Source organism: Sylvia atricapilla, chromosome 1 (assembly GCF_009819655.1).
Source record: "Sylvia atricapilla isolate bSylAtr1 chromosome 1, bSylAtr1.pri, whole genome shotgun sequence".
NCBI lineage: Eukaryota > Metazoa > Chordata > Aves > Passeriformes > Sylviidae > Sylvia > Sylvia atricapilla.
In genome coordinates this window covers 53872239-53893266 of record NC_089140.1, presented here as the reverse complement: position 1 = coordinate 53893266, position 21028 = coordinate 53872239, and the positions used below count along the sequence as shown (strand labels likewise).

Below are 21028 nucleotides of genomic sequence, written 5' to 3'. Positions count from 1 at the left end.
GGAAAAGGTGTTCACTAAGTGTAAAGTTCTCAAGCCTATTGCAGCCAGGCAGATTGGCACGGATCATAGAAGAAGTTTATTGTTCTAGAGGAAAGTTTATTGGTCATATTGGTTACAATGCTATAGCTGCTCCAGAAACTTCCTCTCTCTATGCTAGTGTTACTGAGATCTTCACAATAACGTAAGAGTTAAGTCAGCAAATAGCATCATCACTCATTACAGATGAGGAGGCTGGGTTATTTAAACACATGCTGAAGTGGTTTGGTGGATCACAAACACAAAGAGTTACTACTTTATGTAAAGCTGTATAGCAAGTGAGTGCAAGTGCTAGAATTTTATGTCTCTATGCAGTGGTTGCTCCCCATCAGATTTGTACTGGGAATGTCAAAGATGTTATTCGATAAGGATCAGACTTTTTTGAGAAGGTAGCAACCTTAAACCATGCACTTCCTGTTGTTAATAATATCCTTCATGTGGACAGTCAGCACCTGAGAATCTTAGTGTCTTAGGAACTGAAGTGACTGTATGTTTGCTGTATATATCTATACCTATATCTCTATTCTATTCTATCTATCTATCTATCTATCTATCTATCTATCTATCTATCTATCTATCTATCTTGTAATCATCTCATTGTAAGTGCAAGTGTGAATGCATCTACATAACACCAGTACAGCTGTGTATGTAAGTAGGATGCTTGGGATACTTTTCTGCACCTAAAATGAAACTGCACCTGAAATGGAAATCTAGATGTCCTGGTATGGAATTTATTTCTTCTTCAAACTCTTTATACCACTAATTAATGTAAATTACACATAGTTATTCTGGAGTGTAAGATCAAGTGTATTTATCACATGATAAATAGTGGAGTTTCTACATGTGTTCATTCTTATCCACAATGTATTGCAACTCTGAAGAGTTTTTCAGCCTTTTCCCTCTCTTTAACAGTTCTGAAGAACTTATTCCTATTTCACAGGCAATATTTGATTTGCACTTAGGGAAGACACCACACCTTGTAGATCAGCCTACTAATAGACCTTCACTGTTTCTACCACTTAATTTAAAATTTTCAAATCTTGGAAAGATGTTGATTTCAAAGTATTCCCATTCCTATGCTACAGTACTATAGTGCAGTCAAGGGATTTTTCCACATGGTCATGTTACTGTTATTACCATTTATTTTGACATATCTGGATGAGAATTCAGATGTGGATGAACATAAGCACTTCTCCTAAATCATAATAGCATTTTCTTTCATTATTTTCCACATTCATGGTTGCTTTCTCTTTTCCTTCTTCTTTTTCCTCCCTTTCTTAAGAACTTTCCTTTAGCTGCAATTTGTCCCTGAAAGATTATTTTCAACTTGGTCCTAGTTTGTAATAAAAATAGCTCATTATTTGTAGGTCATCATGAACATTTTTATCCAGAATAAAAATAAAGGATTTTAAGTCATCAGTGATTTACTTTCCTGACATTATCAGTCTGTGCTCTCAGAAAGGGACCTTATTTCTGTGCTCAATGATCTGAAAGCCCAGATTCACCAAAACAAGTTGGTTCCTAAGTTATTTTTTACAATTTTTTAAATTGATTTTACACTATACTTAAAAGACTAAATATTTCTTGAATATGGTTTTAAATATTTTATTTCAAAGCATCACTATTTATGGTCTTTAAATGTGGATAGCAAGAGTCAAAGCTTAATTTAAAAACTCAGATCTGAGTTCCATTAAAAACTCTTCTTGTAAAATATAAGTTAGTATGAGTGGGATTAAGGAAATCATCACTGCTTTCATTAAAAATAATGAAAAAAAATCAGGATATTCCTTTATGTCTTTGTCAATCTAAAAACATCCAATGTGAGCATCTTCTATGAAACTTTTGGGATTGCATGCATACAGATGTAAGGATTATTTGCATGCTGTTTTTTGCTACAGATTTCAACAGCAGCTTCCACATGTATGAGAAATACACCATATAAATCAGATGTGTTCTCTACGTGTGTAGAACATACATGTCTGCATCTCTAAACTAAGCAGAGCACAGTTATTTTAACATAATTCAGACTGATATTATATATTATCAGAAGGATTCATAAGTCTTTACAAAAGAGATCATCTAGAGCACAAAAATATTAAATGGGACAAACTTTTCAAAGTTGATAAGTGATTTGTTCTTTTTTTTTTTTTTTTTTTTATTTTGGTTACCCAGCTGAAGCTATGTTAAGGACTGAGCTTCAGAGAGTGCACTTTCTTTCAATTAGGGCTACCACAAACAGCTCGGATCTAATTGTAAAAGCATCCTGAGCTCCTATGCAGTCATTTGTGAAAACTGCAGTCTTATTTCTCTTTAGTCATGTTATGAGTCAAAGGTGGTTGAGAATAAAGATGGAGAGGAAACATGTGCTCTCCTGGATTAGCCTGTTGCAGTGAAGCTGAATATATAGACTTTTTACATAAGGGAGTCCACTCCTCTTACATTAAGACTTAAGAGTGTAAATAAAGATGCACTGGCCATGTTCTTCCTTTGAGTCACTCAGGAAAACAGCATTTGGATTTCCTTGACAAGAAAGGCTGTTTCTCATATCTGATACAGAAGTCTGTCATACCCTAAGATTGCTGTTGCATGTAAATAAATGGTATGGTTCCCCTGAAAGTTCAAAATAATATAAAATGAAACAAGTCCGCTGTATTTGATTTCTTGATCTGATTCTGGTTTCATTTGGTTTGTGGTCAGCCTCTAAAGAAGACTGGATGACCCGGACAAAAATTTCAAAAAATTCACTCTATGTATTAAACTGGTATTACGTCTTTCATCATGAACTGAAGTTTTGTTAGTGCTTTTAGGAGCCATTAGTGCTTTGCTGAATTTTTCCACACCTGCTTAAAACATGTTGGTGCAGTGCATGCTGCAAAATGGGATTGCTTGGCTTAACGTTAAGGATAAATCTCAGCTGCAGAAATCCAGAATAAGAATTCAACAAATATGGTCAATTTAGTCAGACACACTTGCTAATCTTTCTGTCTCAAGCATTGCTTTCACTGTAGAATGTGTAACTGCCCAGCTTTATGGAAGAAATAGGTGAGGGAGTACATTGATTAATGAATAAACTGGAAAAATGCAAATAGTGAGGAATAGCAGACATTTAGAGTATTTTATATTTAAGGTCAGTAGAAGTTTTTGGAGAAGGAGTGGGAAAAGGAGCAAGGGAGAATGAGGTTTAGGCTTCAGTGGAAAATGCTGTGGGGAATTTTGGGCTTTGGGAACAAAAAAGAGCCTCAAAAGTTGAGGAGTAATTGAGGTACATGGGATAGATTATCTCATGGTGTATTAAGTTCCTTGTGTTGATTAACCTCAGGATGTTTAAGTAGGTGTTGGTTAATAGGGGGCTAGGGAGAGAGATTTGAGAAGAATGGAGCAGTATACATAAGAAGAGGGTGGGATACTGGAGCTAGATGGTGAATTGCTGGAGGCTGTTAAACTATCATGGGGAAATATTGGATGTTCCTCTTGTATTCTCACATGCCTTCAAGAGCATCTAATTTTTAACCATTTTCAGAGACTGGTCTTGTGTACTGAGCCACTATGAATGTTTTTCTGCTTTTATGTTAGCTTTTATGGTCTCTCTGAAAGAGAGAAGGTTTGTCCACTTGTGGTTATAATTGGCAAATTGTGGCTAAAGGGTAGTGCCAAACACAGAATTATGGAAATGGCTTAGCTGGAAAGGCAGACTTCTCTGTGGTAAGGCCACCTTAGGAAAAGGACAGAGAGGAATTAGAAGGTGCTGGGATTAGAACCTAGGGATGGGAGTCATTACCTTCTCCCCTAGAATCCTTGATCCTGTTCTCTAGAAGAGTGGTGTTTTCCCAAACACAAACCTGTTTTTGTGGTATCCTGAGCATAAAGGACATTTCTTGACGCAACCCACTGCACACCTGATCCTACTCCATTCACCCCCTTCACCAAGCTAACTTTGCTCTTAGGTTTACTAATGCTTTCTGGCATAGAGACTTGCTTCAGTATTTAAAAATAAAGAATTCTTAATTTAGTGATACTGCTTGTGTTAGCAATGCAATCACAACCATAAAATTTAGATTGAAGCAACAAGTAACTTCATCAAATAATCTAGCTTTTCTGGAAAAGTGTGTTTGCCTCCAAGATTTTCAGTACATTTTAACAATATAGGAATTTTAGTATTTTGTTAGCCAGATGTCTTTTGACTGAGACCTAAGAAGATGAGATATACGCAGAATAATTTCTGAAATACTCCTCCACATTTGTGTTTGGCAGTCTGGTATCTGCCTGCTCTATGTACCCATGAGAAGAAAAGATGTTGGGAGCCAGCTGTTTATAGAAGCTTGCCAATGGGATCAGTATCATATCAAAGGTGAATGTCAGTCATTCACCTTTGAGAATGTTGTGTAGTGTGTACATACACAGAAATGAAAAATACTGCAAGAAAATATTTTATGCAAAGATACACTTTAGATTTAAAAAGTTTCAAATCTCTGTGTCTCTGTAAAGTTAAAATGATCCTAAGAGGTTTAGCAGAAACCACAGGTTATTTTTCAGCTCTAAGTTTATGTTCTCATTATTTGAAGGAGGTGCAGAATTCATTACATTCAGCACAATTGTCTCTGCCTTCAAAGAGTTACTAAGCCAGACTAAGCAGTACTGGAGCCACTAAGATCTCAATAATACTTTTTGCTAGCTAGTTATTATTTAATTTTAATTGCATTATATTGTGCAGACATGGTTCAATAGTGTACCTAAATATCCTGATCAAGATCAGGGCTGTGATGTTCAAGAGTTTGCAGACAGAGGCCAGCATGTGTCTTCTACCACATTATGGAAAATTGTTTCCACCCAAGAGTTAGCTAAGAGTTTAATCCTGCAATTAGCATGCTTTCTGCCCAGAAACTATCAGTTGCAGCACGGCAAGACAGATGTATTTTGGATTAGAAAGAAATCTTTCTCACCACAGAGTAATGCACAATATATCAGATATAACTTGGGACAGTGGTTCATATTCTTCTGAAGCATCTCTGGGAGACTGAATATAAGAAAAATATTTTTTGTGTTTCATTCCAATACAAAGTGGAGCCACTCTCTCAGTCACTGTATAAACTAATAGTAAGCAGTGACTGGAGTTCCTAACATTTCATAATCTAAATAGACAAGTACTGTACAGGAAGTATAAAGATATGGCAATGAAATATGACTTGCATATGATCACAGATTTGATTGGTTAAAATCCAATTGTTTGAATTCTCAGCTCAACTGTCTGTACTATGGTTGACCTTAATATTAGATGATGATTAGTTTCTTCTGATGAGTTTCATATATTTTCATCACTTTCCTTTGTATTTAGTGTTATTTCTTTGTCATAATTGCCCTACAGAGAATAAACCCTGGGAGGAGCAGGAACCTAGCGTCACTACTTATGTGGAGAAGAACAAAACTGTAATAGATCTATAATCAAGATAGATTTAAGTCTTTGTATCTCATAGCAAGCATTTATTCTTAGCAGAATGTAATACATATATAGTATATATGTTTAAAAAGGGTACCTTCAAGGATTCCTTTAAACAAAAATAGCATCTGGCTTTGAAATTAATGAATATAATCTGTAACAGGTACATATATAAAGCATGAAGTAATTCCTGGCATTCTTCTGTTGATATAATATCTGAAAGTTGGGAAGAACACATTAGAATCCAAGAAAGCTACACAAATTATTTGATTTTATGATTTTTTCTCTGCAACTAGACGAACAAGCATTACAAACAGGCCCTACACCTGTAAGATCTAGTTATAGGGCAGGTAACTAGGGAATTACTCTGGTTTAAGATGAAATCTGCACATTGAATTAGTCTGAGAACAGCTGGCTTAGAAATCAGCCTGAGAATCAGAATAATCTGTGAAAGGTATTTGTGTTAGTATTAAATATTTTTGCATGCTCAGTATAGAAGACAGTCTCTGAGCTTTGTGGATTAGGAAGTGGCTGTTACGGCTTTCTGAAACTGGGTTGCCTTGTTAAGAGTGGAAAGCTCAATTAAAATTTAGTCATGAGAAACCTATGTGAGCCCTTGTGATTTACTGCTGAGCAATGCAAGTTCATATTTTAAAAGGCAGAGTTTTCAGTCAATTCTGTGTCAAAATGATTAGCAAATAAGGTTCTGGTCATTTCTGCAGCATGTCATTTCTTTTTGGGCAAGAGCTATATACTGATATGTAAGTGTATCTGGTAAGCAATAGAAGGGCAAATAAAAAAGTAAACTCTCCTTTTATAGTCAAATACAAATACAATTGGAAGACTAACTAAAACACAGACTTTGGAAAGGTCTTTCTGGATACAAGGAATCAGTTTCTTATACTGGAATTGTAATCTGATGTTTAGACTGATGATATGACTTTGCTAAATCATACTGTGTTCAGGACCAATCTAGCAGCACCATGGCAGAGCAGGCATTTACTTACTTCATCTCTAATTTCAGTGTTAGGATGTGAATCCCATTGTTTCAACAAACTCCCATCAACACAGTTATTTTTGATCCATGCTTTTATATATGCTATTGCAACCTGAGTATGGATGCTTTTTCCTTGGATTTTCCTTAAGGTTAGGCCTGGAAAAATCAATTTACATGATCTCAAAAAAAGGAAATTTTAAGAGAAAATTGACTAAAGGAAAATCAACCAAAGAAGCTAAAATTAAATGGAAAGGATATGTTAGTATGGAACAAATATGCCCACACACAGACTTGCTCAAAATAATTATATGAACTAAACCCAACTGTTATTGTGATTGAGGTTGGTTTTGTGGGTCTTGTGTATGTGTGTGTGTGCAGAGAAGCTGTAGAAACTCTGGCAATTCAAATGCAACTGTTCCTGTGGTGCAACTATTTACAGCCAGTCTAAGACCCCTTCAAATTGCCAGTGCAGCTAAAGGAGACACAGAATTCCTGTGAAGTCAGTAATGAAGTCAGAGATAGCAAGACCAGAGGCAGCAAGGCCTTTCATATTTTATATGGATTTTTAGGATGCAGCACTTGCCAATTGTATGAGGTAAAATAAAGAAGAGTGGTTGAAGGGTTTGCAGTGAAAAAGCAGATTGCTGAAAGCAGAAGAAATACATTAAATGAAAATCCACAAAAACAAATGGCAAAGGATAAAAGGTGAGGGGCTGTGTAGGAGGGAGGTGCAACTGATGATCCCAGACATTTGGTGATGGAAAAAATCCATTAAAACTAAGCACCTGCTGCTTAAGATTTGAGCTTCAAAATTACAAACCATGTCAGTAAAAGCATTTTGCTTTGCAGTTTAAAAGCCAGCTGAAGGAAACAGTCAAAGCATTAAGAGAAAGAGAAAAGAGGGAATGGGGAAATATTTTATGAAACTGATGTGTGCATGTTTAAGGTGGCGTATTGGTTAAGTATAGCTGGTTTCAATTTGACTTTAATTTTTATTCCCCAGCTTTTCAGTTGTCTTCTTCAGCAAAAAGAGACTTTGGTTCAATTTAGTTTAGTAAGGAGGTAGGCAACCATTCTTTGGATGGCTTCCTAACCTTGTGCCTCATTCCTCTTCATAGGTGTGTCTGACTTAAAATTTTGGTTGTTAATCCTGCTCTAGTCTTTGCAGGGGAGGAGAGATGATTTCTGACTCTTTTGCCCACTATAGGATAGAGCACAAAACTGAAATCCTCCTGATGGAGTAAAGGCTGGCAAATGTTAGGAACCACAAGAACTTTGATAGAGAACCAGCCTATACTTAAGTGACATTCATATGCTCACACTGGCACACCCACAGAACCAAAACCATACTAAAGGCTGTTTGGTTTGACATGGTTGTTTCTCCTGCCCATACTGCTTTGATATTTGCAAGAAGTTGAGTTGAATATCACATGTCAGGGATTGGCAGCAGACAATGGAAAGCAAGAAAAACCGTTCCCAGCCCTCCACACTGAGACAGAATTATCAAATTGTCACTTACAAATTACAAATCAGTGGAAAAACCTAGCCGAATCTGCAGTGTGTTCTCTCACCAACCCAATTTACAGACTGATTTAGGCACACTGGTTCCCTTTAAAGAACTTAAGATTACGCTGATGATTTCTTTTAAATATGAAATTGAAAAAAAAAAAAAAGAAATGGCTGAGATGAGTTATATGTCTAGAATTTTACTTTCCTCTGCTAAAGGAAGGGTACTTTCTCGTCTACATTGAATACCAGATGTCTCTGCACAGTCAAATTGAGGCATCCTGAAAGGGAAAGATTTTCAAATGTCCTCAGCCTTCACTGGAAACTGGGCCCCTTTAGAGATGTCTCAAGTATGATGCTCAAAGAATCATCCCAGATTTCACAGAGCTTTTCAAAACAGCCAGCATTTTTTGTAGCCTATGCCTCAAGGAGTCTGGGCACCTTACCCAGAAAGAGCTAAAAATGTAATCTGCAGTTCTTCAAGTAATCCAAAACAAAGTATCGAATCCCTTCCCATCTTCCTTAGCCAGGGAAAGTCCCTGTGCACTAGAAGGGGCCTCATTCTGCTACACAGGGGAGAGCAGAAGTAAATGGAGGGTGGAGTGGGTGAGCTTTTGGAAGAATGATCAGGCTGTGCTCAGTGCTCAGCCCTACTTAATCATAGATGCCTTGCTTGAAAATTGAGTCCCAAATATTTCCATGGTGCTCAAACAGAGTTACCTGGCTCTCGTCTGTGCTGAAGAATTTCAACCAACAGATTTCCTTGGCTGTGCTGCAACAGATGGCTTTTCATATTGTTTTAATACTCACTCTGAAGATACTTATTCTGTGTAGGTCACCAACCAGGCAAAAAAGTATCAACTGACTGCTGAATTTTCCAAGTGTGGAGGTTTATATGCCTGTGTATTTTGGCCACAGAAGAACAATCTGAAGACATATAGAATAAAGAAGCGTGGCAATATCCATACAGACACATGAATTGACATCTATCTAAATGTCTAATCTTTGCCTTTTAAAATTTATATACTCCTTCTGAGAGTTAAGCCTTTGGCTAAAATCAGGAATTGTTGACGAAAAATTAATCAATGTAAAAGTCTTAAAAAGTGACTGAAAGCAGTTCTGCTACAGATGGACTGAGAAAGGCTTTCATTTTTCAGTTTCTTTCTCTTGATGGGCTAAGATGGATGTTGCAAGACATTCATCATCCTATTTAAATTAATAAGTAACCTGTACTGATACACCAGTGGGTTGGGGTGGGGTTAGCTTTTGCTTAAGCAAAGCAATTTGGTAAACTGCTCTTGCCACAAACCATTTGCCATCCAGTTGACTTTCTATTCTGGCTACCAACCATTGCTGTCAAAGGTGGTGTTACAGTGGAGTTTAATATTATCAGACAGGAATGCCAGAATAGGAATGTGCAGCATACACCTCTGGTTTTGAAGAGGCTTAAAGAAGCATGATGGGAGATATCAAAAACAATCATTTTAACAAATTCCCATTACAAGATGTACTGAAAAGAGCTTGTCTGCTCTTTAGAGGCATAAAAAAGGAATGTAGAAAAATTATTTATCTTTGGCAAAACAACCTGTAGTGTCTTCTGATGTCCAGGCTTACAGAAGGGTACAAAAACAACTAGAGAAATACTTAAAGGGCAGACCACAGAAAAATGTTTCCTAGAAGCTGTAATATCAGGCTTGTGTATCTTGTCAGAGGGGTTGGGAACAAGAAATGCATTTTCAAAAGTTGCTTAGGAGAGCTTTCTTGAGTATTCTTTTGAATTTGTGTTAATGGAAGGTCCAAATATTTTTAATTTGTAGTTATTTTCACCAGTTGTTTGGAGAAAGCTTAAAGCTTCCTATCCCAAAAAGTGCCCCTTGAGTAAGCAAGACAAATTATACCCAGACTTTGGATTAGGCTATGCATGTCCTTCAGTGTGCATTGTCTTGCATCCCTGAACTATCAGCTTCATGTATCTGTGCTTCAGCTGGTTGCCTAAAGAGTAAGGAAAAGCTCATCTGCAAGGAAGAGCTCATCTGCTCCCACTCCCTCCTGATGATGCACAGGAAGGAATGATGTACAGGAAGTAATCTAAGAGGATAACTTTTTGTGTCTCTGAAGAGCCAAAGAATCTAACTTATAGCAGGAGACAGAGCACAGGAAAGGACGAACTGGTGTACTAAGGAGATACAGACATTTTCTGGGTTGGCTGGCATGTCGTATTCCAGCATGCAGGCTCACTCTAACCACAAGGCATGGGACTTGGAAATAGTTTTCATCAGGCTCAGTAGGAGAGACTCCAGGAGCTGCTTCCCTTCCTGTTCAGCTGGGGCCATGATTCACCTTCCAAATCATGTGAGTGTGTTGCAACTAGGCATTGCTCTGTCCTTACAAGAGGCTCATTTCAGGTAGCATTTTGATTTTTCTTGTTCCATGCATGTGAGCATACTTCTCCCTAATTACTCTCCATACGATACAACAGCTAAGGCTTTTGGGCTTACAGTAAAGATGCAGCATGAAACTGTATGTGCCTTGACTTTCTGAGTATCACAGGAGATTGAGATAGGCCATTTTAACCCCAGCCCTGCTGTGTGGAAAAAGTCTTGCTTATGGGCATTTCAGAAACTCATACATTTTTGCTTAGAAATGACCATTGTGATCATACTCATGTGAGTATTTTTGTATTTTTTGCTTAGAAATGACCATTGTGATCATGATCTGACCTCCTGTGTAGTTAGCTCATGTTCAGCTTCGCTCTGTTATTTCTGCATTAGCTACACAACCTGTGATTACAAGCATCCTATGGTGGGATTGTGTTTTGTATTGATTAGGTTATGACTTGAGACAAATTATGTTTTTAGCTTGGATTTTCAGTAGTTTAGGCTTGTGCCTGCAGGATTTTCCTTTTAGAGTTTTGCAGGGTTTCTCCCAGTAACTTGTCTTTGCCACGTAGTTCTTCAGCTGCTTCCTGCAAGAATAAAAACCCCCTAGAACACATCTTCCATAGTACTGTAGAAAAGATACTTAGAAGAAATTCTGGAACTAAGTATCATTTTCCTTCAAACTTATATCCTTGATAAACTCTGCATGTAATCCTTCTGATGACCTGAACTATCCTCATGTCCTTTAAGCCTTGTCTCCCCAGAGGAGTACAGTATGTGCTAGATGCATCTGACAGATCTGTGTCTGTTCTTACTGGTAAGCCATTTGCTGCCAAACAGAATATATAACAGATGCATTCTTTGGGTGGTGGTTGTTTTGGTTTCTTTTTGTTTGTTTGTTTTGGTTTTGGATTTTTGTTTTGTTGTTTTTTGTTTGTTTGTTTTCTGTGGGTTTTTTGTTTTGTTTCATTTTGTTTTTGTGAATGTCATCAGGGCAGTAATTTGGGCACCTGTCCTTCAGCAGTTGCCATTTTTCACAATACTGTTAAGAACTTTATTTATCTTGGGATTTCTACACTTATGTCAAGATTGACAGATTCAGAAGTTGCTGTGTGTGGGGGGGGACAAGGCAGACAAACAGATGATTAGAAAGACAGCACAGACACATAAACTTGTTTCCTTAGGAAATGGAGTTACAGATTATTGCCCAGGAATTTATGGTTCTTTAAAATTGCTACCTCTGGGTATTCATTCTTACTGGTCATCTTCCTTCCTGTCTTTCTTTAAGTCTTCTCTTGTGATTTTGAGGGGTTTCAGGAAGGAGTGGGACCGTGTGAGTCTATACAAAAAGTTGGGCCAAATTTTCAGCTTTGCAAGGTGATGCACATGGGAAAAATAGATACCACCATACTGTAACTTTTTAAAAAGCTTTTGGGTGCCAAGAGTCCTATTACAAAATTTTGTTACTGAGATTGAAAAATTGTGTGGGATTACTCTCAAGTATGCAACTAGAGTGACTGATTAATTATTTCCTTTACTCCAATAGTTAGGACTGTGATTCTTTGAAAATGTAAAGAGTTATATAAATGGTGAGTGGTATTTTCCTGATTATACCCAGGATGTTGGTTAATAGGAAATAGATAAAATGTTTTCTTAATGCATTTCTATACATGCAGCTTCAGGTGAGAAAGTACTTTTATAAATGTACTTGGCAAGGGATTTTCAGAAATTTGTAGGGGATGCTTTCAGTGCCTGAGTGTTGGTTTAAAAGTGGTCTCATTTTTAAACACTCATCAGGGCTATCACAGATAATATATATTTGCATTCTGCCTGTCAGGTAATTCTTCTCACAATGCTTCTGTTTTAAAGTTTTTTGACTTGTGTGCAGCTGGACTGTTCTCATGCCTCTTCCACAGAAGTCAGACTTGTCCAAATGAGAAAAGGTGGCTTGTAGATATTTCTAGTATTGACACTATTTACAGCCCTACCAATTTTACTGTTAGCATTTACTGATGATTCATATGTGTATGGCACCTACAACAAGGTTTACTTTTTTTATTACCATTTGTAAGTTTGTCCAGCCTCTCCAGTCTCAGTTACTGATTCCTACTAATCCTGCCAAAGTTTTCCACCCTCTCAGCTGTGCTGGATGCCAAGTATACACTTTGTGTGACTGTGCTCTAAGTGGGGGAGGAAGTGGAAGCAGCAGTAAGGAAGGCGGGGCAAGACTTTGAATGTTATTTCCTTAGTTACTTTTTTTCCCAATCTATTATGAGTTGTCCTTAAAACGTAGATCACCTGCTCTAATGTAATGCAAAAAGAATATTTTCCCCCAGGAATTAAATAGATTCCAAAAAAGTGTCCTAAGCTCCTAAACTTTGAGATCTATGGTAAGAAAAAGAAAAATATGATAATTTTCCAGTTGAGATGGAGCATGTCAATTAGTTCTAGAGATTACTTTGAAGCCTGTATGCGCTACTCATACTAGCAAGTACTTTATATTGAACTTTTTTGTCTTGTGTGCTTTTCTGCTTTGAGTTTCATCAAGGGGAAGAAGCCTGGTGTAAAGTGGTGTGGCCAAGCTGTGCTGTGCTGTGTGCTTGGGCACGCCATCTTCTCAACTGGGAATAACAGACTGACAGAAATCATGGCTGGGACCAATGGGAAGAGACCCTACACTCAAAATGCAGTTGCCCTGGTCTACTCCTTGTATCATATCCCTGTACACATAATTTCCAACATGCTTATGGTCTTCATAGTAGCCATGAAGCCCCTCTCATGGGCTTATTTTGTATCGCTTTCTTTTTCAGTGCCTTAAAAATTGCTGCTTCTTTTGTGCTGATCTCTTTCAGGCCAGTTTCATAACCAGCTGACTGCATGCTCCAAGCACTTGACCTATAGCATATAAGGGGTCTACGTGCAAATGCATTGGCTCTGGGCCATCATTCTTAACTGTTGATGATATTTCATTGGAATTGCAAAACCGCTGTGTAGCAACATCCTGTTATTAAAAGAGGCATACATGTTTGGTTTGTGTGGTGGGTTGACACCAGCTGCCCACCAAAGCTGCTCTAGTGCTCACCTCCTCTGCTGGTCAGAGGAAGGGGTTGAGGTAAGGACACAGAAAAACCAGTGTCATGAGGAAACAAACTCAACTTGGGGAATAATTAGTCTCTTTCCAATCAAGTCACAGTAGGATAATAAGAAATAAAACTATATCTAAGAACACCTTCTCCCTACCCTTCCCATCTTCCTGGCCTTAACTTTACTCCCAGTTCTCTACCTTCTCTTCCACACTTGTGCAGGAGGGTGGGGAATTGGAGGTTGTGAACAGTTTTTCACGAATTTCTGCTGCTCCTTCCTTCTTAGTGGGAGAATTCACACTCTTCCCTGCTCCAGTGTGAGGTTCTTCTCATGGGACACTCCTCTACCAACGTCTCCAACATGAGTCATTCCCAAAGGCTGTACTTCTTCATGAACTGCTCCAAACCTTCCATGGTTTGAAGCCCTTCAAATAGTCTGCTACAGTGTGGATGTCTGGAGGGTCACAGATCCTGTGCCCAAACCTGCTCCAGCACGGGCTCCTCTCTCCACCAGTCCCCAGGTCCCACCAGGAGCCTGCTCCAGTGTGGGTTTCCAATGGGGTCACAGCCTCCTTCAGGCATCCACCTGCTCTGACTTGGGGTCCTTCAGAGGCTGCAGATTGGTCTCTACCCCACTGTGGACCCCCATGGGCTGCAGGGGCACAGCGGCCTCCCCATGGTCTTCACTACGGGCTTCAAGGGAATCTCTGCTCTGATACCTGGGGCACCTCCTCCCCCTCCTTCCTCAGCGACCTTGGCATCTGCCCAGCTATTTCTCTCACACCTTATGATTTCTATCTTCTAATTACTGTTCTGCAGGTTTTTTCCCCTTCTTAAATATATAGCCCCAGAGCTACTCCCTGGCAGGGCTACTGCCCCTGACTGGCTTGACCTTGTTCAGCAGAGAGTCTCTCTTGGAGCTGGCTGTCACTGGCTTCATTGGACATAGGGAAAATTTCTGGCAGCTGCCAGAAGCTGCTCCTGTAGCCAAAACCTTGCACTGCAAACCAAATACTCTTTGTTTTCGTATGATTCTTACATCTGTATAAAATACACTGTATGGTAGGGTAGAACTAACAAACAAATGGTGCTGTTTCACGTTGCTCTTTTTTGCAAAGGTAGATGATATGTTTCAAGCAGAATGTATACACATCCATTAGCTCAAATTTTCCCTTTTTTTCCCTTGTCCCACTTGAATAATAACAAATAATCATGACTTTTCTCCTGAGCTTGGCTGTCCCTAGGCCTGATTTTGTCAACATAGTTTGAGAGTTAAATTGCTTCAATATGCTCTAACTCGTGCTGTAGAAAATGTGTCATCCGGTGACTGCTGTACACTGCTGCAGGACTGCTATTTGTCAGGACAAAGCAAAGATTATTACCTTTATCCATTTTTATATACTATGCTTTGTACACTTAATATTGTTCAAATTCAACTTTAATTTCTGCTGCTTGTAGAGTGAAACTGACTTTGCTTCTGCAGCCCCAGATCTCAGCAATGCCCAGAGACATGTTCCAAAGACTGCTGTATATTTCACCTGTTTAGGGTGACTGTTTAAAGGCATTTCATTCTTGCAGGAACCTTCATCTGGACCTGTTTCAGTGGTTTTATCTCATTTTTCTCTTTTGCTTTAATGTGTTTGCTGTGTCTTTAACTAATAGCTCAGTGTGGTGCTTAGCAGTGCCATAGTAGGTAGGCCCCAAAGAAAAAGAATTTATTATGAGGCTCAGTTCAAGTATTCAAGATGTCTTGCTACAATTGTCATTGTGGTTGCAACTGATAAAAATTTTGATTTGTTGTCGCACTGTTAATTCTTGTAGGTTATGTGGTGTGCACAGCATGTATTTTAGCAATGTGTCAAAATCAAAATTATGATAATATTAATAAAATATTAACTTAGACTTTAAATGTGTGAAAGAACTCTTTGCTTTGCTGTCAGTGGTGATCATAGTAAAAAGAGAAACAGACTCCTTTTAATTTAACAGGACAAAGGTAAATTACAGCTACCACTCATTCTTTCACTGCTTTTTTCAGGTGACAATAAATGCCCCCTTAACTTCATGCCAAAATGGAGTATAGTGTTCTGCTGGCAGCAAGGATGCACAGGTGACCACCACCTTACATCCTCTCATCAGTCACCCTGCTTCTACCCCAGCAAAAGCCTGTTTTCATCTGCAAGGCTCCTGTAACTCACCCACATGCAAATGCTTTTGACCTTAATTAAAGCAGTTCACCTCTCTCTGCCTCTAGGGATGGTTTCCTCATAAGGCAGTTGTGTTTAATTAGCATTTGCATAGCATTCTGCTGGTTGCTTTCCTGGAGCGTTGTTCAGTAGGAGCGTGGGATTGCTGAAGCCTGACTGGCAAGCTTTGCACCCTCCTAATTGACACAGAAGCCAATTAGAAGTTACACAAGGAAAGAACAGAGAATCGTTAATGATGGATCATTAGCAAATAGCTCCTTTGAATGAATGTAGATAACTTTATAACTCTATCAAAGTGAAAAACAGCGTGATGAATTATGCATCAAACAATAAAAGCTCAAGGAAGACATCGGTTTTATAATTGCTGTGCAATTTTCTAGCGTGCTCTAGTTTGTAAGATTAATTTTCTTTGGGAAGCATGAAGCATTCTGTCTGTTGCACACAATGTCAGTTTTGGTTTTCTCTCTTTAGAGATTTTATTCTGCATCTTTCAATATCACTGCAAAAACTCTCAGGGTTTGAGATCCACAATTTTTATGTTAGCAAAAATTTTCACAAGCAAATGAAAAGTCCGTAGCTACTAAACCTTTGAAGGTCTGCTGTTTTCTTGGTGTAAAGAGTTTCCAGATACAGACACCTGAAATAGGATTGCTTTGTATCTTTTCTTTTTAATAAAAATTGCATAATAGTTTTGTGGCTATGCTGAATTTCTAGACTAATAGATCTCTAAAGGGCATTTTTACTTTGAAATTATCATCACAGGCATTTCAGTTGGCACAGAGATCATTCCTGTGGCTTGCATTAGTGCCAGTTCTGCCCTCCTGGGGCTCCTACTCACTCCTAAGAAAAGGAATTAGTACAAATATTGTCCAGTGATGTCACCTTTCACTTTAAAATTTACTGACCTCTCACTGAAGATTTCCTCTGAAAATTGAACTCAGTGTGTTTGAAGTGAGTAGAATCAGAGGAACAACTTAATAGAAAACTTATCCCTTACGTGAGCTATTTCTTAGCTTTCATTTTGTAGTAGGTGAAAGGGACATATTTTGGTGGGTGAAAGGGTCTGTGAGAGATCTAACCATCGGCAAGCCTCAGGGATCAGCTGTAGGATCAACTATTTTAGAATAAATCTCCTTTCTTAAGACTGGATTGATACAAACTCCACAGCCTCCTCCCATGGCTTGTTTCAGCTTGTTTCAGGGGTTTTTCATGGTAGCATTTTGCTACCTCTACCATTATAAAAGTTTATTTTTTTGTTTCCTACAGTTTCCTTTGTTGCAATTTAAGTCAAGTATTTTTCATCATGGACATGAAAAAGGATTTCTTTCCTCCTTCCAGGAAGTTTGCATGGATTTGGCTTGGGGTGGGGGTGGCAGTTTAGGATTTATTTTAGTGGTAGTGGTGGGGTTTTTTTACATTTTTTGCAAACAGTTTTGAAAGTGTTTTTCTCTAGCCTTTCTCTTTAGGTCCATGATCCCACTTGGTTCAATCTGTCATGTTTCCAGTGAAAATTTCAGTTTCTGTCTCATGGAAGGTCTCAGGTGTTCCAGATGGCTGTGCAGTGGAGACCCCACACCAGACACTGCTGCAGCTGTGACTTGCTAGCTCTAACTAGAGCAAAAAGATTATTTCATGTGTCCTGCAGGCATCTCTCTGATTTGTACACCCCTGTATGATGCTTGCCTTGATGCTCACAACAGCATGATGTTGTTGACTCATCTTCATTTTGTGATCTAGAATAGCCCCTCAGTGTTCCTACTTTCCTGTTTGTCTCCTGCCCTGTATTTATGTAATGAAACATAATTCCTTCCCCTTGACAGTATTGAATTTCACCCTCTTTTATCAGACCATTTCTCCAGTGTAGCCAGGTCATTGTGAAATGTGCTTCACAGGAAGTTTTAGCTTTTGAAGTCCTCAGGAAGCTGAGCAGGTAAGATCTGAGTTCCATCAGCTATCCAGATAAAAATAAACTGGTAAGTGCTTCATGCTGAACAGATTCCTCTGGAGCTCACTTAAAATGTTCTGTTTTAGAAGATCCCAAGAAGTAATTCTCTGAATGTGATTTCCCTCTCAGTATTTCACCTGGCTTTGGGTTTATCTAGACCTTGTTTCTTTAGCCAGTTTATGGAAAATAACAGAGAATTTTCTTTCTGAAAGTCAAATGTTGGCATTCTACTGGTTGAAGGGTGTGCTGGTCTTTTCTGGGGTAGAGGCAATTTTCTTTACAGTGGCTGGCATGGGACTGTATTTAAGATTTGTGCTGAACACAGGATTGATAATAAAGAGGTGGGTTTTTTTGTTTGTTTGTTTGTTTGTTTGTTTTTCTTTTTTTTTTTTAAACTGTTGAGCAAGGCTTTCACACTGGTAAGACTGGGGGCACATGGGAGGTTTGGAGGAGACATGACCAGGACAGGTGACCACAGCTGACCAAAGTGACTTTCCAGATAGTATGACATCAAGATTAGTATATAAAGTGGGGTAAAGAAGGATGAAGGCGGGGAACATTTGGAGTCTTGGCATTTGTCTTCCCAAGTCACTCTTACATGGCCCTGCTCCCCTGGAGGTGGCTAAACACCTGCCTGCCCATGGGAAGTAGAGAACTCCTGTTGTTTGTGTGCAAGGCTTTTAGTTTCCCTGTCTTTATCTCAATATGTGAGTTTTCTACCTTTGCCTGTTCTGATTGTCCTTCTGATCCCACTGGTGAGGGGGTGAGGAAGTGACTGTGGGGAGCTTGGCTGTTGGCTGGAATTAAACCATCACAGAGGGTCATCCCCTGACTTGATGTCTGAATGGTAAAGCTCCCCATCTAGAGCACTTTTCTACCCTTTCCTTGATGGAGAAACACTGATGATCATATTTCATCTGGCCAGGTTTACTCATTTACCAGTGTCTTAAAAGACACTGTAAGTGTGTACTTTCATCTTCTGTGTCTCTAAAGAGTGTCTAAGGAACTAAACTTCTATATCTAGATTACATACACTATTTGTTCATAAGAGGTACATGCTGGCTGTTATTCTTCTGCTAAGTATTTTCACTGCGATTATTTTTTCCAGTATTGAATGGAACTGAGAGTTAAATTATTTGGTCTGCAATTCCCTAATTCTAACTACTTTCCCTTTTAAACTCAGAAACCGCACATAGAATCCTGGAATCATCTGGGTTGGAAAAGACCTTTAAGATCATTAAAGTCTAACCATTAGTTCTTCCAGGAGCATACTTCTCAGAAATGTACCAAATCATCTTGGAAAAGAAAGTTTTTCTAGGCACCTTTTTTCTTATTTTGTCTTTCCTGGAGTGGAAAGGGAGGTGGCAGTTTAGGATTTATTTTAGTGGTAGTGGTGGGGTTTTTTTACATTTTTTGCAAACAGTTTTAAAAGTGTTTTTCTCTAGCCTTTCTCTTTAGGTCCATGATCCCACTTGGTTCAATCTGTCATGTTTCCAGTGAAAATTAAACAGTTGATTACAGTTCATGAAGACTGGCAGAAACATAGAAAATGTCATGTGTTGGCATCCTGACTGACCTTTGTCAGTATCTCTCCTCAAATAAGTAGTAGCTTCATGACATAAATTTATCAGTTCATGCTGTGGTTCACTTCCCTTGTTGGTCAATATTCTATTTCTTCAGAAATAAAACAAACACTGTTCTGTCATTTGAAATGTTCTTTGTATTTCTTTGCATTTTGAAGTAAAGCTGTAGTTTCATAGACAAAGATATAATGAAATATAATATTTTTGTAAATAATTTTTTTATGCAATAAAAGCCATTAATATTAATAGAGGAATCCTTTTGCCAATAGCATTAATGGTTTTTCAGTTTTGTATTAAAGAAGAGTTTTCTGTTAGCAGTTAAGGAAATTATTATCCTCTCTTTCTCCATGAGGCAGGTAATCTTTCTATGTGTGAGCTGAGTACATACCTCACTTCGGATCCCTGCGTAAATTTGTGGTTCATTCTCCCTTCTGAGTCTGGTAGTAAGGGTATAGCTACTTGCCTGCAGGGAGCTACACTGAAATCAGTTGACTACAGAGCATCCCTAAAACATGAGATCTGACTTCCTGCAATAGAAGACACAGAAGTCTTCATAACGTTGCCAGCTTGCAGATTTTCACTTTTGAAATTATTCCTGCCAGAGCAAATAAATTTTTGTTTATTTTCTTATGGCTACCGCTGCTTGTATTTTTGATAAAAAATGTAAACTAAGCTGGGAAATACCATGTCTATGCATGCTGTCAGTTCTGTGTCACTGCAGGATAATGGAGCACACTACAGAAGTACTTGAGCTGCTGCCAACTGGAGATGGTGCTACCCATTGTTTGTGCACTGCTCTGACATCAGTAAAAGTGTGTTAACATGACATTTTATTGTGTCCTTATGCTTGTGCTGCCTCGGGTTGTAGAAATGTGAGGATTTCTGCATTGCATCCTGAGTGGGCTGGGCATTGCTGTTCAGGTAACAGAGAATGGAAGACCAGGGACGAAATATGAGTCAAAGCACCCTGATACACATATCACTGGAAAAAATGGAAGACTTTCTTAACATTAGTGATTATCCAGCCATTCTGCATTTGAGTGAACTATTTAAAACTGGATTATTGGTATATTATTGCAATCTGGAATATTTTTTTAGTCTGTAATTTCAGAGTATAACATTTCTGTGATAAAGACTGCGATTAGAACTGGTGTGAAAATGAGGTACTGTCCTTTAAACTAACATAGACAATTCAATATAAATATGGGTAGTCATTCTGGAAATTAATTTCCCCTCCTATTTGTTTTATTTTTTTTTGTTTTTTTCAGGACCAGGTGTCAGATACAGTGAATTTGCTGTGTCACATGCAAAACCCCCTCCACTTGTTGGGCAACACACAGTGGAGATACTGAAGAGCATGCTGGGGTATGAGGATGACGCTATAGAAGAACTGCTTCACACTGGTGCTGTGGCTCAGCATGAGGTCAGATAAGGAACATTAGCTACATTCCTTCCCACTGAGTTCACATTACTTTGTCCTCTCTTTGCTCCCTTCAGTTTCCCTAATGGGACTCAAAGAGAAGACATAATTTAATTCGTAATTTTCTTCCACGTATGTTTGTATGATTTTAACACTGATGTATCAAATAAACAATCTCATGCTGTCTGAGTGAAAGATTTACTTGGGGGGGTTGGGAATAAATGTAATTATACAGTCCTGTGTGACTACTCATTCTCTGTACTTCACATGGAAAATGGAGTCCTTATCATAATTACAGTAATTGCCTAAACATTTGTCCCCAGAAAGACATGATGTTAGTGAAAAGAAGCAGAACCTTTAAAATCTGTATATTAGACTCTCCACTCACAGAAAGCTGCTTTGTATTTTAATATAAAGTAATTTATTTACAAATCGATAGTTG

At 38.4% G+C, this 21028-nt stretch overlaps 1 protein-coding gene across 1 annotated transcript in view; it reads left to right on the top strand.

Annotated features, from left to right (window-relative positions):
* The window catches only part of SUGCT (succinyl-CoA:glutarate-CoA transferase), a 315880-nt gene extending 295099 nt beyond the window's left edge, over positions 1-20781 (top strand). The window contains exon 14 of the mRNA XM_066323055.1: positions 20435-20781. Coding sequence (XP_066179152.1) covers positions 20435-20598 — 164 coding nt within the window. The 3' untranslated portion in view covers positions 20599-20781. The remainder of the gene's footprint in view (positions 1-20434) is intronic.
* Positions 20782-21028: the final 247 nt, after the last annotated feature.